Genomic DNA, 14,983 nt, shown 5'->3' on the forward strand with positions numbered 1-14,983 from the left:
TCATACATACTAAGGTTATATTACACTTTCACGTTTAAAACGTACCTGATTTATTTGAAATTCTTAATATCTAGCGAATATGTGCATTAAATCAGAAACAATGATAATTTTTATATAATATAAAAATAAAAACTCACTTTTGGGCCTCGTAGCCCGTCGCAAGGAATTCAAAATTTGAAGATTTCATTACGGAGATTGTTTTATGATTGTTTATCTTGTTTAATCAATGTATTCTTCTAATCCTCAACACATTATGTATATATTGTATTTAATCTTAATGGTTATAGCACACCTAGTTAATTTGCAATCCGATTATTTATATTCAGTTAAATGACGAATTAATGAAAATTTTGTCGCGTAACAAAATTTTATTATTATAAATAATATATATTTAAAACTGTTGTCACGGTACTGTCGGCCATCTTGTTTTATATTTGAATGCTTATTTTTTATTGGTCGAAACAACAAACGCATTACCGGTGCCTCGGAAAGCAATGAAGGAAATTCAATTTTAAATATTATTTATTATTATATTTATATGTTTTTCCTTTGTTTACGTACATTATTATACGCCATTCATACAAAGCGATACGATTTACAGTACACTAATACAGTAAGAAAATATTTATTTTTGTATGGCTATAGAAAAATTATGATTAACCAAATCAATGTACACATTTTTTTAAAGCACACAAGGGGGTTTCAACCATTCTAATTTTTTATAATAAAACTATTCAATTGTGTAATACATATCTATTACAAATCTAAAAAAATATTAATGAATTATAAAATATATTTAAATATATGATATAAGACACTACACACAAATATTACATAATCTTTATAAAGCATTTAATTTTGCGATTATTTTAATTCTTGAACTATTTTATAATACCTATTATTCTATAGCCTAATATTTCCATTGAGGTTTTGCGATTAGCAGCTGTGGACCATTCTCGCTATTTTTATGAAATTTATGTTAAATGGTTATCAAAATATTTTTTCTTGATTTTTTTTAAATAAATGCCGGATATCATTCTAGTATTCAGCATTTAAGTCTTCTTGTTTTTTTCCCATACATTGCCTGTTCATATCGTAATTTCCATTAACAATAATAACTTCGCAATTCAGCTATCACAGAATTAAGCTTACACTGAGTAAGATGAAGTATTGTCACTGCCATTTAAAACACACGCTTTAAACACAACGTTGCTTAAACATTATGTATATATACACTTTTTTGATTTGCATCGTTTTACTTAAGAACGATGATAAAAACATTAGCATTCCCCTATTTACTCTTTAAATACCCCTTCCTGCTTTTGATAAATGCGAATTTATAATAGATTGAATGTCATTCGTTCCAAATGTTGATCAATTGCACTTTAGGACCCTGGGAAATTTGATAACCGCAAACTATACCTGAATTGTATACATTGTATCCGTCAATATACATGTTAATTATCACTAGCACGATATACCAGTAAAATAAGTCGGTGACTAATACCTAAAATATTAAGGTTTGAATCTTATAGACCTTAGTCATATTAATTTCCATCATATCTCAAAAATCCGATAGTGTGATTAATATATATTATAAAATTCGATCGATCATAACATATTAGGTTTTCCTATATTTTTCTGAACTCACGGATGTTAAAAATAAAATTTAGTTAGGTGGTGCATTGTGATCTTTCAATATTAAAAATATTAAAATATATGTCACTGATTTACATACTATCTGAATATTAAAATTCGATCTATGTATATATGTAAATATATTATGAGCGGCTTTCTTGAACCTTTAAATTAAATAAAAAAATTAACTCATTTTTAAAGGAAGTCGTATCGCTTCAATAAAAAAATCTCTCTGTGAAACAATTCATGCTTTTTTAAGACTATTAAATTTTTAGTGTACTTCAAACATTGTATATAATAAACACATATAAGGAAGTATAATTAAAGTTATAATACAATGTAAAATGGAGTGATTGTGTCAATCTGAGCATTCGAGTACAAGGTCAGCCGTTCGGAACAAGTGGTTTTATTTATTCTTCGCAACACCACGCCCTGACAGTCTATTGGTTATTAAATTATTATGATAAAATTGAAGTCATAAACGTATAAAAAAGTCTACCGACTAATTGGATTTGCCTGTCGCTGCCTATGGCAGCTGTGGTATTTTATCTGCGTTCCTATTCAAGATTTGCAAGAAAATGACTAACAAATTTGCCCGTGTATTATATTCATTTATGCACACAATTAAACGTGAAACAAATTGTATGAAATTAATTCCAAATTTGAATTAAAGTTTCATTTGTTAAAGATTTGGTTTATGGCTTAATGGGGTTATCTCGTTACGGGTATATTGGAATCGCCGTTTATAGAAGTTTGAAAATTGCCATTTATCAGAGTTGCGATCGGATAGAAAGGGCGTTTATTGTAAGACGGATAAATTGCAGATTTTATATTAAAATAGTAAGAAAAATGATTATTGTTTTGATTCGCAATAGTCTATTATTGAGTGAGTTAAGTTGTTCGAGTAATCGTGGGAATGCAATTTGTTGAGCAACAGTACTGAATTTAAAGGCGAAGCACTTGTATCGTTTGATAGAAGTTTTGAAAATAATGTACAATAATGTACACTTTATACAAAGATAATTTAATAATTATATATTTCTATAACAATGCAGTAATGTATATATAGTAATTATATTATATATAAGTAGTGAGTTTGTGGTGTAAGAGCCTTAAAAAAATATCTAGACTACCTTGTCTTTGTTTTAACCGCAAAAAATGGGTATACATATAATATATAAGATGGAGTAGCATAGTCCGTAAGGTCTCATACTGGTAACCCAGAGGCCATGGGTTCGAGCTACGGCAGTAGACTCAAATTTTTATTTATAAATATGTACTACTATTAAAAAACCGGCCATAGCTGCAAAGTGACTGCTGAATATAAATTATATTACACATATTATGGTAGCAATGTTTTTGCTAATATTTAAGTAAAAAATATGTTATTGGTGCACACTATTTTAATATACTATACAAATTAAAAAAAATATATGATTCATTCTAATAACTAATAATAGGAATAGAAGGTCAGCGGTGTATATCAAAAGCTATCTTTATTTATAATGTACCTGTCAATTTGTTCTTCTATAATTTTGTGTTGTTAATATATTAATATAGCATCGTGATTCACGATTTGCTTCTAATTGTGAACTATCTATTAAGGGACAAAGGGTATATGCAACATGTATGATATTTATTTATATATTTTATTATTTCATGGCCAAATCTATATTTAGAGTCCACATTCGCATATCGAATCTTTAGATTGACAGTATCGTTGACAGGTTTATAACGACCGACATGTATCCAATCGTTGCCTGTTTAGATAACGAAACCTTCGTTGAGAAAAAACGACATTTTTTATACGATAAATATTTTGATTGAATAGGTCATTATAATGGATTTTTACATGCATATTTTTTTGTTTGATTTAAAATATATATTGTTTTTCTTTGTTTTTTTATTATTATTATTTATTCATATCAAAATGTTTTGCCCGTATACAATATCTGAGTATTATAAAAATAACTACGACTCAGTTTGCCCAATAGAATCTGATACAAACAAAGAGATACACGCAGAAAACTTTGAAGTTGAACTAGAAAGGGTTCCTAAATTAAAATATATATGTTTATTGGGTATATCGAAGTTTTTCCCTCGACTATGTGAAAAACCTGAAAGTTTGGGATGTGATTATGAATATTTCATCAGTGTTTTACCAGATGATATTGATTTGAAATACGTCATTAATTTAAACCATGTATCTGTTAAAAATATTTGTTATATTATTATTTTTTATAATTATTTATATATAATATTTATTTTTTAGGAAAAATATTGGGAAAATAAATTCGAGCGCTTGAAGAAAGAAAATCAGTTATTAGACGTATTTTATGCACCACCATGGAAAATAACTTTTTTAAAAAAATATTTGGAATTGATAATTGAAAAAGGTGAAGATAGCAAAGACATTGCTGACATTGCATTTATGGTAATGTAATATATTTTATTATACAAATCATAAATGTTTTATGAAGTGATGACAAATTAAAAATGCTTAAATTGAGCTTTTATTTATGTTACTTGCAGCATAAATATTTTATTAGATATTTCTTAGCTTCATTATAATTGTAACTGTGCTGTTAAATATACAATAGGTTAAAAATCTTTTAAATTTACAATGGGTCATCAAGTCGTTATATTAGTTTTGAATTTTGGATTTTGAAAGCGTCATCTGTGTCTATTCAGAGTAAGCAGAAAGTGGAAAGTTACAGTGAAAGTTTAGAAGAGAAGTGATTTAATTACGGCAGTGTTCTGGCTTATATACGATCAGAGAAATGGGAGGAGATCAACGAGCCATTTCTCAGTGATATTCTGACAAATTTACGTGAGTTAAAATGGAGCTGTAATTCATATTTTTATCTAATAAATATATTTGTAGATTTGCAAGCTGTTAAGCAGATATTTTGCATAAATACAAAATGAATTGCATTTGTAATTTTAATACCTGTTATCGGATAATGACTTGCTGTACATTTTTGTCGTTTATATACTGGACTGTATAATTTATAGGCCCTTATTTTTAATATTTGGTTTGACAACGATATACTTCGTTGATTCATGTTCTTTGTTTATTTTGGGCAAGTCACTAAAACGCTGCTTCTTTGTATATGATAGAGTTTTATGACTCTTTTTAAAAATCTTATTAAATATATGTTAATGGCAATCGAGGCGACGTATATGGGTGGGCGCCATGGTTTCATTTTATATTGCCAAAAAATATATTATATGGTTGCCATTCTTTTTAGTATTGTTATTATTATATATAAAACATACACATGGGATATTTAGTTCAGTTTCTGTTTTATCTTGGCTGTATTCTAGCATCTTAAGGACGCTTTAAAATCTGAGCTAACTCGAAATTTAAATTAAAAAGTTTCATATTTAAACCGTTAATTTCCAAAAAGAACGATTTTTATAGCAATTTCAGGATCATTTCAGTTATATTTACATAAATGTATATAAATTACAAAAAGATAATTATAAAGCCGCTAAGGGATCTAGAAGCGCAGACCCTCAGCAACGCAGCATTAGACAGCGGTCAGCGAGGTGTCGTAGTGCGCGGATCTTCCTCGGTGACAATAAAAATTTCACTGACCGAGATGTGATTTAAATTTGTTGGTATCCCTGGCTGCTAAAAAATAAAAGTGCTCTTTGAAAAGTATAACTCACTGCAATTTTAATGACACAAACAAAGTCACACTTTTTATGAGAAATACTTTTTTATTATTATCTAGTTTATATAATTAGTTTGCCGTGCACATGTGGTCGCCACAGTAATATAGTGCTCTTTAAGTTTTTGATTACTTCTTCTTCAATCACCTTTTCTATATAAAGTGACGTGTGAATTGGTCTCATTTCCTCAACTTTTTTGACTGTATCATATTTTAGGTATAGGTACTTAGCTTTTGGAGTGATTTATTTACTGAATAATGTAATTTAGTTCCTAGTATATATCATGTTTCTTTAAATATTTTACATCCAATTTATCAGTACTGGTTATTTTTTCCAGTTTACAAATTATGTTTTAAATTTCTTCTAAAGATAGTGGTTAAAATTTTCCAAATTTTCTACTAAATGTTTCATTATTGTATTTTACTGATTTATTGAACTAAGTTATTAAATTCACAATCTCTTCCATTCTCTCAATGAAATAAATATACATTTTTTCTGCTATTATATGATGATCTTTATATATATATATATTTATTTCCATTATTTTTTTTATTTATTATGTTGTTTCTCTGAGTATAATATAAGCCAGAATACTGTCGTACTTAATGAATAACGTCAGGATTTTCATCAGAGATTCGTTGTTTTTCGTTATTCCGATTTAGAATAACGAAAAACAACATTAAGCGTCCGCCTAGCGACTCTCAGCTTGAGTACTGTCACGAGACTCCCTGATTAAGTACTTTCTTGTGACCCTCTGGAAGACTGGTGATAAAGTGGTGATGCACGACGTGATCTGAAAAAAGTCCTAGGACAGTACTCAATCAGAGAGTCGCTAGAACTACAGTAAATTATTTTTAAGCACACGCCTAACCATTTCCTTGGCTGGCTGCCAACCACAGCGCTTCTCCTGGAGGGCGGGCGCTAAATTGATGACTCACCGACGTGATCAAGAAAGACAAGTTGCCTACGCAACCTCCTGATATTGCCAGGATGGCGCTTGCATTTCCAACGTCATGATGATGCAACCGCTCATGCCCCTCACCATCGCAAGCACCAGAGCGCGCCGACGCCGATAGTCGCACCTTGGCCTAAAATAACCTAGCAACCAACAACCCTTGGAGGACGGGCGCTAAATGGTGACCTCCTGACGTGATTTGAACGCTACTCAATTAGAGAGTCGCTAGAGCATTTCCTGGTGGACGTTAAAAACCCTTAGAAGTACAAAAAAAATTTCACTTCGACCATCCGATTTGATTCAACTGAGCAATCGTTCTTTCAAATATTAAGATGCAATACGCTGTTATATTGCGAATGTTTTATTATTATTTAAAAAATGGCCCTAAAATAAAATCTTTAAATACTAGTTACGGCACAGTACATACATATATTAATCTAGGGGTAGATATATTACAATATTCATTTAACTTGAGTTGGTGTAAATTATTATTTTACATTATCTATAATTAAGGTTAATAGAATTTATAAATATTTTTTTTATTTAAATGTAGGTAAAAGACTACATCACAGAGCTTAAAATTACAAATCTAAAATGTCTTTCAAATGAACCGGAAGGAAATATATTAAAACACGGACATTTAAAATTGGATGAGATACTATATAATCTGCAAAATTTAGAAGAGTTGAACTTGTCACTTCACTTTATGAGCGACAGTGACAAACCATATCTTTATCTGTTTTATCTATCAATGGAAGATTTTTTAGCCATATTCTCAACTTTGTCAAAATTACCGAAATTCAAGAGCTTGTTTATAGGACACAGTTTGATCGACGAAGCCAGAGTAAGACTGCTGGCCACATTTGCAATGAAAATTGAAAATTTAACCAATTTGGAAATATCTCACTGCAATATGGGGGACGAATGCGTTATGCTAATATCGTACGTTATCATGCTTCATTCCAATTTGAAAATGGTCAATTTGTGTGATAATTCGTTCGGAGATATTGGAATGGGCAGTTTGGCTTACGCAATAATCAATCAAAAACAACCAAGCCTGGTTTCTATAAGTATGGTGGTTATAGATTAAGATCTAAATGAAATTTATAATATTAATATCTGCCTTATACATTATAGACCTTAGAAGAAATATCATATTGGAACAAGGCGCTGAATTTCTAGCTTCGACTATAGTACACACAAAAGAAAAATTGAAAGATGTTATATTGTCTGGATGTGGATTGAGCGGATATTCGGCTAGTAAGGTACACATAATTTTAATTAATGACATATAAAATCAATATCATACTTAATTTAAATCAAATTGGCTGATCATGTGAACAAACACTAGCCTATGATTGGTTGTTTTTATTGTCTTATGATGATTTAAAATGTCACATCTTATATAAAACATGTTATATAAATATTAGTTAAATTTTAGATTTCAGACTCGTTTAGATATAGCTTGTGTATAGAATCGATAGACATAGGAGCTAATGATTTTTCTGGAGAGGCTGAAATTATATTATTGAGATCTTTGCGTTGTAATAAAAATATACTAAATTTGGAAGTAAGATATTCAGGTTAGTTTCGTGTCAAAGTTAATCGAAATGATATTATATATTAAGGAAATTTCATTTATAGATGTATCTGAAAATGCAATGGGTGAAATTAAAGCTATTCTAGATTTGAATAATAAAAGAAAAAAGAGGATTGACGATTTAGCGCGTAAACAAAATGAGTGGTTTTAGAATAAATTTATTTGTAGTGTAGTTTTAAACCTTAAAATATTCACGGGTGTAACGATAGATGTCTTAAATTTGTTATTTATTAAAATGTTTATTTTAACGATGTGTATGTTTATTATTACGTTATATTACGTTGTATTATTATTATCATATATATGAGGAATTTTTAAATTGAGATTTTTTTATCATCAAATTAAAATATTTATATTAAAAGTTTATCTAAACAAGTTTTTTTAATAAATAAGAAATCTAGATTATTTTTTTATATGGCTTTTGTTTATAAAAACGGCTTTTCGAAAGTAAAAGAAGCGTGTTTTTGAGAAGCCCCACTCATTTCGCCACGCAATCATTCATTTTGCAATATATTTTAATAACTTTTTAAAATATAGAATGATAATAATTTCATAGATCATATGCACACTTTGACTAGCTACTGTTATATTATTTGCTCCGTGGTTACCATACTGTTGTTTTTTGCTCTTTTAGATCTTTATGGGTAAATTTATTAAATAATTATAATACGACAAAAAATTATGATGTAGTATTTTAATTACTAAAAATCGCAAAAAAAATCATGAAAGAAATAATATATAAAATAATAATATATTTTAATGTATATCGGTCCTAGCTTATTATTTTTGCCTGGGACACTTAATACGCTAGAGCCGGTCGTGATTTGTCCCGCTCTTGTCCTTGGCTGATCGCCCTCATTGACGGTTCCAACTCATTCAAGACATTCTCCCAACGATGATCTCTAACGAGACGGCAGCCTTTCAAATTGACCCTGCTAAAACAACCCCCTAGATAGCGCGACACCGTAGGTCTGCCCCCGGATAATATACTTTGAAAAATTAGTGCTTTTTATATATTATAAAGAAAATTTTGCATTTCCACCAGCAACCCAATATTAAAAAAAAAAATGAATTTGATGAAATAAGTTTCAAATAAGTCTTATGTGAAACATATTTTGAGTGAAAATAAGTTAAGATTTTGATTTACAAATTTTAGAATTGAAATTTATAAATAATAAATTTCAAAACCAAACGATTAAAAGCTACATTTTTACAAGTAATGAATGTATATAAATATACACATATAAATTATGTTTTGGGGCCACTCGAATAAGTGTGTGCCAAAAGTTTGAATTCTTGCAAACCTTTTTATATGTTTCTTGCACGCAGCTTTTCGGTAAATGTCGTATGGTTGATCTTCGTCTTGCTTATAAGCGTGTGTATTATGCAATATAATAATCCTTAAGCGTGATGAATGAGAACAAAATTATTTGTTTTTAGAAAGACAATGTCATATAATTTCTTTTTAAAGTTTAAATAAATATGAGATTATTAAAATATAGATTACACTGATTATGATATAGTTAAATGTATGTTAAACCTTAAGGTTTAAAAGTCTTTTCAGAAGATCTGGTAAACGTCGTTGTCTACGTTTTTGAATGTATGTGGCTATCTCTAATTCTGTGATTATCATATCGCGTTTTGTTTAAATGGCAATATCTATTCAGGGTTGATTTATAAAGCGCTTTTGTTGATGTAATTGTTCTACAATCTATAATTGATTTTAATTTTAAGTAGTGTTATTATTTTTATTTTTTAAATCATTATTTTTAATAATATTTTATATACTAACGTACATATGTATATCTGAATTTAAGCACGATTTTTTATTTTTATATTTTTAAAAACAACCTAAATTCAATCGCAAAATTAAAACGACAAGTTAATAACTGTCTGATTTCAAAAACTAGATTATTTTTATTTGCGATATGTTTTTTTTATATTTATGGGAGCAATTAAAATAAGTCATTGAAAGCCTCTCCCCTTTCGTTTAATATAATCAATTTTTATACTGTTCCTAATCTTTTATTTTTGTGTAACATTTTCTATTAAAATATATATTTTATAATTTTAATTTAAAAATATTTTTAATAGCTAATGGTTTGATATATTATAAGGAAGCCTATTTTAGCAGCTTTATTTGTTGAAACATTGGATTTGTTTCGGATTTTGTGCATGATGAACGTATTTTTGCATAATTTGTCACGACACGACATGTTCTCCTTTATAATCTGAATATCACAAATCCCTTGAATAAAGCTTAAACTAGGGTCATTTTTACATTAAAAAGACGTGCTTTTATGTGATAATACTCCCTAATGAATAATGCTATAAATTATTAACCAACCTATATTATAAAATTTTCCAGAAACATAGTATATCTCTTGTGTATTGTACAAATATATAATATTACTTATACGTTAGTATATATGTATATATATAGATTCACATTAAATAATGGAGCAGGGGTGGCGTTTGAAGTGGGGTAGTTTTATTGCTTACCTGTCCCACAATATTAAGCGTGATTCTGCTCATGTGATACTATAAATATCATCGATAAATAACAGTCCACGATACGAACTTTCATAAAGCTAAACTTAGTCTTACTACAAAATATTTTTATTTTATTTTATTATTTTAATAACAGCAATAAATTGTTGGTTATGTAAGATCATTGGTATTTATGAAATGTCTTTTTTGTAGCATATTTACTTTTAATAATGCTAAATTATTTCAGACCTCTCGATGCGTAATGAGAACATTTATGCATTACGCTATTGCCGGTTCTTAAGTCTTGTACAACTTTGATAATATTTAGTTATATGTGTGAAGCAAGGAATGGACCGTTGAATCCTAGGGATAGTTTCGGCAAATTTTTGGAGTAACACACTGGAAGTCCTCTTGGGTGCAAAGTTTCACTCTAATTGGCCTACTTTGAAGCAGCGTTGTCACAGTGTGTAAATCAAACGCGAAATTAGGTAATTTCGAATCGGGGTGTGCGGTTCAAGTTTCTGTATAAATTACTAATGTGTAATTTCAGTTATTAGATTTGTGTGGCGCCGTTGTTTCGCCACTATACCGCATATGGCTGTATTATAACAATGTTATGAATTATTTCAGATGTTGTTAGGGACCTGATAATTTCGTATATAATCGATTGTTCTATATCAGCGCTACGACCTATTATATGTTCCATTAGACTGGCGGATCTTTAACATGTAACTAAAACACATATTTTGAGAAAAGTCATATGTTTTTTAGACATTAGTTAAAAAGCATATTCACTTAAATTAACACAATTTATGTAATATTATTTTGGTGTTTATTTTATATATATTATATAAGGCAAATTTATTTGTATTATAAATTAATTTAGAAATATATTTCCATTATATAGGCTTACATTATCAATGAGTTAGATACATTTGTACATGTTGATGCAGTGTGTATAAAATAAAATATAATATAATATTATGGTTAGTATGCAGCTAGCTTAAGAATTTAGTTCTCACCTCGCTGACGGAATAAATGGTCCAGAAGGGAATACAAGGAGAACGGGGCTCGGGGACCAGCTCTTAATGGTTCCAGGCTGAACTGGGGCCCTCGACGTCTAACGACCTTACATTACCACCAGATAATGGCGCCGCTTATCGGCCACAGTTAATAAACCTAGTCAAGTTCAGCGCCGAACAGTGGCGGTCTTCGAGCATCATCGACCAATTTTTGGTTATAGCTCGAGCAGCGGATTTCATTATATACGGTGTGTGCTAACGGCTTTTGAGCAATGTTTTCCCTAGAGTGAATAAATATTTGTTTTAAAATTTGCTATGTAATATATTTGTAGCGACTGCGCGATCTCTGATCGAATTTTCTGACAATTTGGTCGGCCACGAAAATCGTGGAATATCTGACAATGAGCATAATCAGCAATTACACATATTCTATGGTAAAAAAAAATATATTTTAGATTACGCACTAAATTCAAACAATATTGGTTTATTTTAAAAATTACTATTAAAAATAATAAGCCATCGATTACCACATAAAACTCATTTAACCATTTTTTTAATATGCTTTTTCAAACAGTTATGGCTTCACATTGAAAAAGCATTGTTTGAATAATCCTTTGTAAGTATTGGACGGTCACCCAACAACGAGTCGATTTAGATGTGGAGTTGGACTCTAATGCGATCGGCTCTCTAGTTGCTTAAGTTTCCTTAAGAATCGTTATTTATTTATTTTAAATAAATTAAGTCAATCATGACCTAACAGGTTGCTCCAACGCGTTGCGACGGTAAAAAAATATTATTCGCATTATAAAAGATGCGACATTTAAAGTATGTTTTAAGTTTTATTATAGCATATATAGCTCATGCTACCTAAAACCTAGCTGTTTGAAAGGCAATTCTTTATAACGATCATACTAATTTTATTTTATTAAAAAAATAAATTGTTCCATCATATCTTCTGCTAAAATATAAATTCTTTTTCTTACAACTTTTGCAGACAAGGGCTCTGAATTTAAATTAATGACTTCTTTATGACCACACATTAACTCTATCATTTTAAATGCTGCTGGTTTAAGCAAAACAGTTTCTAGTTTCGGGCAATCAACCATGCTACTGTAGCGACCACACACAAGCCCTCGTTACGAACAAAAAAATAGCACGCAAGTGTTACTGTTAATATTATTCGTCATTAAAATAATATTTCTTTGTTGCGAAACGACCACACAGATTTGTAAAGGGCCTTATTCTCAAAACTAGTATTAATTTATTGTGAAAAAAATTTAGATGGTGTAGTTCTAGGGGTGGTTGACCACGCGGCCAATGAGACTCTTCAGTGAATCCTATTAGATTGTTTATTAAGTAATAATTACATGTGACACATGGACTATTAATGGCGTGACGTTTCTCGCGATGAAGGTGTACGTGGCGCAGGTGGTGATGGCCGTAGATGATGCTCAGGGTTCTTAGGCTGCGTGCAGCAAGTGTCAGGTGTGATCTTAAGGTCTGTCGGTGAGGGCGCGTGGCTGGTTCCTCCGGATGGCTGCTGGTAGATCTTGGCTCTCTGGTCGTCTGCGTCGCTGGCTCTGCTGTCTGGGACTCCGTCTCTTGTGGTGCCGTGGACCGTCGTCTGCCCTCTCCTCGTCCGTCGGAGTCCGGGCTGCTTCATAAAATTTCCATGTCATCTGGACGAAGTACCGTTACTTCGTTACCGTTACCACACTTTTATTTCTAGAGGATTGGCGTCAGTCCTGGATTGTTAAATGAATAAATTTGATTAACCTACAATACCACTAACTTCATTCCATAATTTTGCTATTTATGTCTCTGATTTTTTAATTTTGCGCAGAATTTTAGCGATCCATTTTAAATGTGCCTAAATGTGTGGTCGCCACAAGAATAATCATCTATCAACAAGGAAACAAGTGTGTTTTTTTATGTTGTCAAAAGCTTTTTCAATGTGGATGAAACATATGTTAACATTTATGGCAATATTTCGACAACATTAAATTAAAACTAGTATATTAAAAAAAAAGCTTAGCGAAATTAAGTTCATAATATTACTGTAACATTATTAATAATAATAAAAAACAGTACATATTATTTGTTTTAATGCTATACTTACATTTACACCGTAATAAATTTGTTCTTTCGAGCGTGGCGCTTTTTTTCACCGTGAAAGACTCATCTTATTGCTCTTGTTTTAGTTTGCGCTAGTTCAATAAGTCTTTTGTACGAGTTTAGAGAGAAATTTCGATGAGACCGCAACATCTGCGGTCTACGACCTGTCCAGAAGAAACGGCACGAGTACGCTTCCCATCGACCGGGCGGTCAATTGATGGTGGAATCAACACCCATCAAAGATTTATGTGGGCTGAGGAATATGCAAGAGAGTAGAATCCCACCGATAGGAGTTACCGGATGTGATTTATACGCTTCGAGTTACAGCATCACTGCGCCGGAATCAGAGACAAAAAGAGATCTAAGGATGATAGAGGCTAGGGATCGGCTTAAAACATTTTAAAAAGTTTTTTTCTTCCTTGATGGGTAAAGGAACAAAAGCGTCTCTCTATTGGACTGGATACTCATGAAGCTACCATAAAATAAGGATACGCTACGTTTTGAGAATGTTTTATTATAACTACCTACCATAGACCTACATGTATGTTCATAATTTATATGTTACTGGATTTATTTTTCGACACCCAAAGCGCGCACAATTTCTGAAAACTGTTTCATGAATAACATTTTTGGATATATCTTGACAATGTTCATAAAATTCAACTTTCATTTAAACGATTTTTTTATGTTTTTAAATGAGTTCATTGGTGATAACATATTTATATTCACTCATTTTTAGTCATGATACCATTTTACATGTTTAGCATCAGTTTATCTTTCGCTCAGAAGAAACGTGTTACTGAAGAATTAAAAGTTGACATGATGAGTTTTAAATGTTCTACCACGTCACGCACGCCATAACGGAAACGGTAGTGTTGCTAAAATAGTTTTTTTTAGCTACAATTAGTGCTTTTAATTATTCATAGTTTTCTACTATTCAAATATATTCGTAATTTTTTTTTGGTTTATAGCGATATTAATTTATTTAATCGATTAGTGCAAAAAGTGTATAATATACAATAGTTAATAATGTTTGAAATGAATTTGATATAAAGTGTGTTTTTTTAGAGGTTTATTTTTCGAATTGCAAACACTTTTTCCAATTAATTGACAGTTGATAACTGATTTGTGCTCAGTTTGGTTTGCCATTTCACCATGAATAGACTTACGCCAGAACAACGCAAATTGTGAAAAAATATTTTGAAAATCGTTCCCGAAACTTACCGTGCGCTACGTCTATTTTACGGTCGACATAAACGTCTATCCGAGCAAGTGATTCGAATAAACATAATCGTTTACGCACCACGCATACTCTAATTGATAATACGAATCCGCAGAGACGTCGTACAATACGCACCAAACAAGGTATTTCTGGCGTGGAGCGTAGTATTGAAAAAGAACCGAATGAGTCGACTCGCCATGTGTCCATCCAATTTATGGAAAATTTTGCGGGAAGATCTTGGTCTACGAGCTTACAAGATTCAG

General features: G+C 30.7%; 2 protein-coding genes across 2 annotated transcripts in view; one reads left to right on the plus strand and one right to left on the minus strand.

The window, feature by feature from the left end:
• LOC148235050 (uncharacterized) overlaps positions 1–11,467 on the minus strand; it is a 27,293-nt gene extending 15,826 nt beyond the window's left edge. Inside the window, exon 1 of the mRNA XM_088185542.1 lies at positions 11,384–11,467. The gene's annotated coding sequence lies outside the window, so the exon portion shown is untranslated. The remainder of the gene's footprint in view (positions 1–11,383) is intronic.
• Positions 3,915–8,022, plus strand: LOC148235051 (NACHT, LRR and PYD domains-containing protein 4C-like). Its single transcript, XM_088186058.1, has 5 exons — positions 3,915–4,072; positions 6,825–7,341; positions 7,409–7,536; positions 7,713–7,854; positions 7,916–8,022. The coding sequence occupies exons 1-5, from the start codon at positions 4,070–4,072 to the stop codon at positions 8,020–8,022; spliced, it is 897 nt and encodes a 298-aa protein (XP_088042184.1). The 5' UTR covers positions 3,915–4,069.
• Positions 11,468–14,983: the final 3,516 nt, after the last annotated feature.

Source organism: Plectrocnemia conspersa, unplaced genomic scaffold (genome assembly GCF_051122295.1).
Source record: "Plectrocnemia conspersa isolate PC_06_02 unplaced genomic scaffold, ASM5112229v1 ptg000005l, whole genome shotgun sequence".
Classification (NCBI taxonomy): Eukaryota; Metazoa; Arthropoda; class Insecta; order Trichoptera; family Polycentropodidae; genus Plectrocnemia; species Plectrocnemia conspersa.

Bases quoted from the DNA above. Each gene is read 5' to 3' on its own strand.
- LOC148235051 (XM_088186058.1), top strand. The intron at 7,342-7,408 runs GTATGGTGGTTA...TATACATTATAG, and splicing joins ACCAAGCCTGGTTTCTATAA to ACCTTAGAAGAAATATCATA. The intron at 7,855-7,915 runs GTTAGTTTCGTG...TTTCATTTATAG, and splicing joins TTTGGAAGTAAGATATTCAG to ATGTATCTGAAAATGCAATG.